The sequence below is a fragment of the Sinocyclocheilus rhinocerous genome, unplaced genomic scaffold, assembly GCF_001515625.1.
Source record: "Sinocyclocheilus rhinocerous isolate Xijiao unplaced genomic scaffold, SAMN03320098_v1.1 scaffold433, whole genome shotgun sequence".
In the NCBI taxonomy this organism is placed as follows: Eukaryota; Metazoa; Chordata; class Actinopteri; order Cypriniformes; family Cyprinidae; genus Sinocyclocheilus; species Sinocyclocheilus rhinocerous.
Window position 1 is genome coordinate 1,501,077 of NW_015627897.1, and position 2,299 is coordinate 1,503,375.

Here is a 2,299-nt window from a genome sequence, read left to right on the forward strand (position 1 = left end):
TGTCTTTATATATAAATAATAAATATACACAGTACACGCATATATTTTTGGATGTGATTAATTTATTATATTATATTATATTATTGTATATTATATTATAAATCTCTTTTTCTTCCCAAAGAAGAACATGTATTATGGCACAGTACAGATGTTTCGAAAGTGTCCTTAAAAATCATAATTTAATCTGTCTTTCTCTTTTTTTTTTCTTTTTTGTAGACATGGGACACGTTGTGCTGGAGAGGTTGCTGCTGTTGCCAACAATGGCATGTGTGGTGTCGGAGTGGCCTACAATTCCAAGATCGGAGGTGAGTTGGCACATTTTCCATGTTTCAACACGTACAGTCTATTCTTTCAGCGCGCACCCCGTCCATTCCAACATTTGAATTGCAAAACACCTCGGTGAAACATCAGATTGGCTTCGCATTCAGATTAGCTGAACCATATGAGAACTCTTCCGTAGAGCACTTCGAAAGAGGAACTCCATTAGCGATGGGTTCATGAGCTCAAGTGGGGCAGTTATCACCGGCTCCAGCATAGGTTCCTGTGAGCCAAAGATTTGGACGCTAGCATGTGTAATCCTTTTAATTGGCTGAAGTGCTTTTATCCTAGTCAGTGCAGATTTTGTTTCATTACTCTTCTCTACGCTGCCAGCTGTCTACGGCTCTTGGACTTCATTGGACTGGGATAAATGTCATTGATAATGGTTTGCTTTCTAAATCCTCTCCAAGAACCGTTAGCCAACTGCCCATAGTTGAATCTTAGCTGTTTAGCTTAGCAATATGGTATAATGTAGTGCTGTCAAACGATTAATCGCATCCAAAATAAAAGTTTTTGTTTACATAATATATGTGGGCGTACTGTGTATATTATGTGTATATATAAAGACACACAATACAGCATATGTTTTAAAAATATTTACATGTATATATTTATATTCATATAATTTATATTATATATAAATATATTTAATATATAAACATATATTTTTCTTAAATATATACATGCATGTGTATGCATTTATATATACATAATAAATATACACAGTACACACACATACACTATGTAAACAAAAACTTTTATTTTGGATGCGATTAATCGTTTGACAGCACTAGTATAATGTTTCACCTTCACCAAAACATGTCATAAAATTGTCATCATTTATTCACACTTTTGTTGTTCAAAATACTGTTTGACTCTTTCTTGGGTTGAACACAAGGAGATGTTAAGCAGAATTTATTGCTGCTCTTTTCCAATGCGATAACTACTTGCAATAAGCTTTTGAGATCTGTTCTTACTCAAATATATAGTATGACTGCAGAAGATTTATAGTGTTTCATGGAATAAAATAAAAATGACATGGTTTGAAACAGCATGAGAGTGAGAAAATAATGACAGTATTTTCATTTTGGGTGGAGTAACACTTTAACTTCACCACCACTACTACTACTACAGAATAGATGATTATGTAATGCATTTATGTTATGTTATATAACGTGTGTATTATGAGGTCACCCTGGCTCTACACATCAGCAGCCATTAATAACATTTTTAAGCACTGACTAATCAAACAACATTTAGGTTGTGGTCCGTTCAAAGTGAAAAGTGTTTTTTTTTTTTAAATGTTTCATTTTGAACTTTGACTTTGAAACACTCTCTACTTTGTGTGTTTTCTCCAATTTGTGCTGGTGATTGTTATTAGAGGTGTTTGCCACTTATTACTAGTGTTCATACTTCAAACCACTAATCTAAGTAATAAACCTCAACACAAAATCATAAATCATGCGACTTTTTAAAGGGGGGGTACAATGCTGTTTCATGCATTGAGTTGTTTACACTGTTAAAGAGTTGGATTCTCATGCTAAGCATGGACAAAGTTTCAACAATTTGGACGTATGACAGAGTATTTCTGTGCCAAAAATCTTACCTCTGGGTTCGTACAAGTTTCGGAGAGTTTTTTTTCGATCGTGGCTCTTCATGACGTAGACGAGGGTGGAACTCCTTATATGGGCATTTCTCCCAGAAAAACGCGCACGCATCGACCAGAGCAAGAGCGAGATTGCGCCCATCAACGCGCTTCATCCGGCGGCAGCGCTGCACGGGTTTTGCTTGGGAAGAATTTCTCCAAAGAAGTGCGTTTTTGGTAGTAAGGGAAAGATAACTTTGTTCAGCTTCCTAAAGAACCCAGCGTTATGTAAACAGTTTGTTTTTCCGGGGCAGCAACGGAGTTTCACAAGTGTGTTTGTTGACGAACGTTTTATAAACAAGGCCCAGTTCGACGCTGGATTTGCACATCGTTTGA

The 2,299-nt window shown here is 36.0% G+C and overlaps 1 protein-coding gene across 5 annotated transcripts in view; it reads left to right on the forward strand.

The window, feature by feature from the left end:
- Positions 1-2,299, forward strand: part of LOC107737005 (furin-1-like) — a 129,353-nt gene that overhangs the window by 88,970 nt on the left and 38,084 nt on the right. For all 5 annotated transcript variants that reach the window (XM_016548401.1, XM_016548403.1, XM_016548400.1 and 2 more), the window contains one exon: positions 217-305. In XM_016548401.1, coding sequence (XP_016403887.1) covers positions 217-305 — 89 coding nt within the window. The remainder of the gene's footprint in view (positions 1-216; positions 306-2,299) is intronic.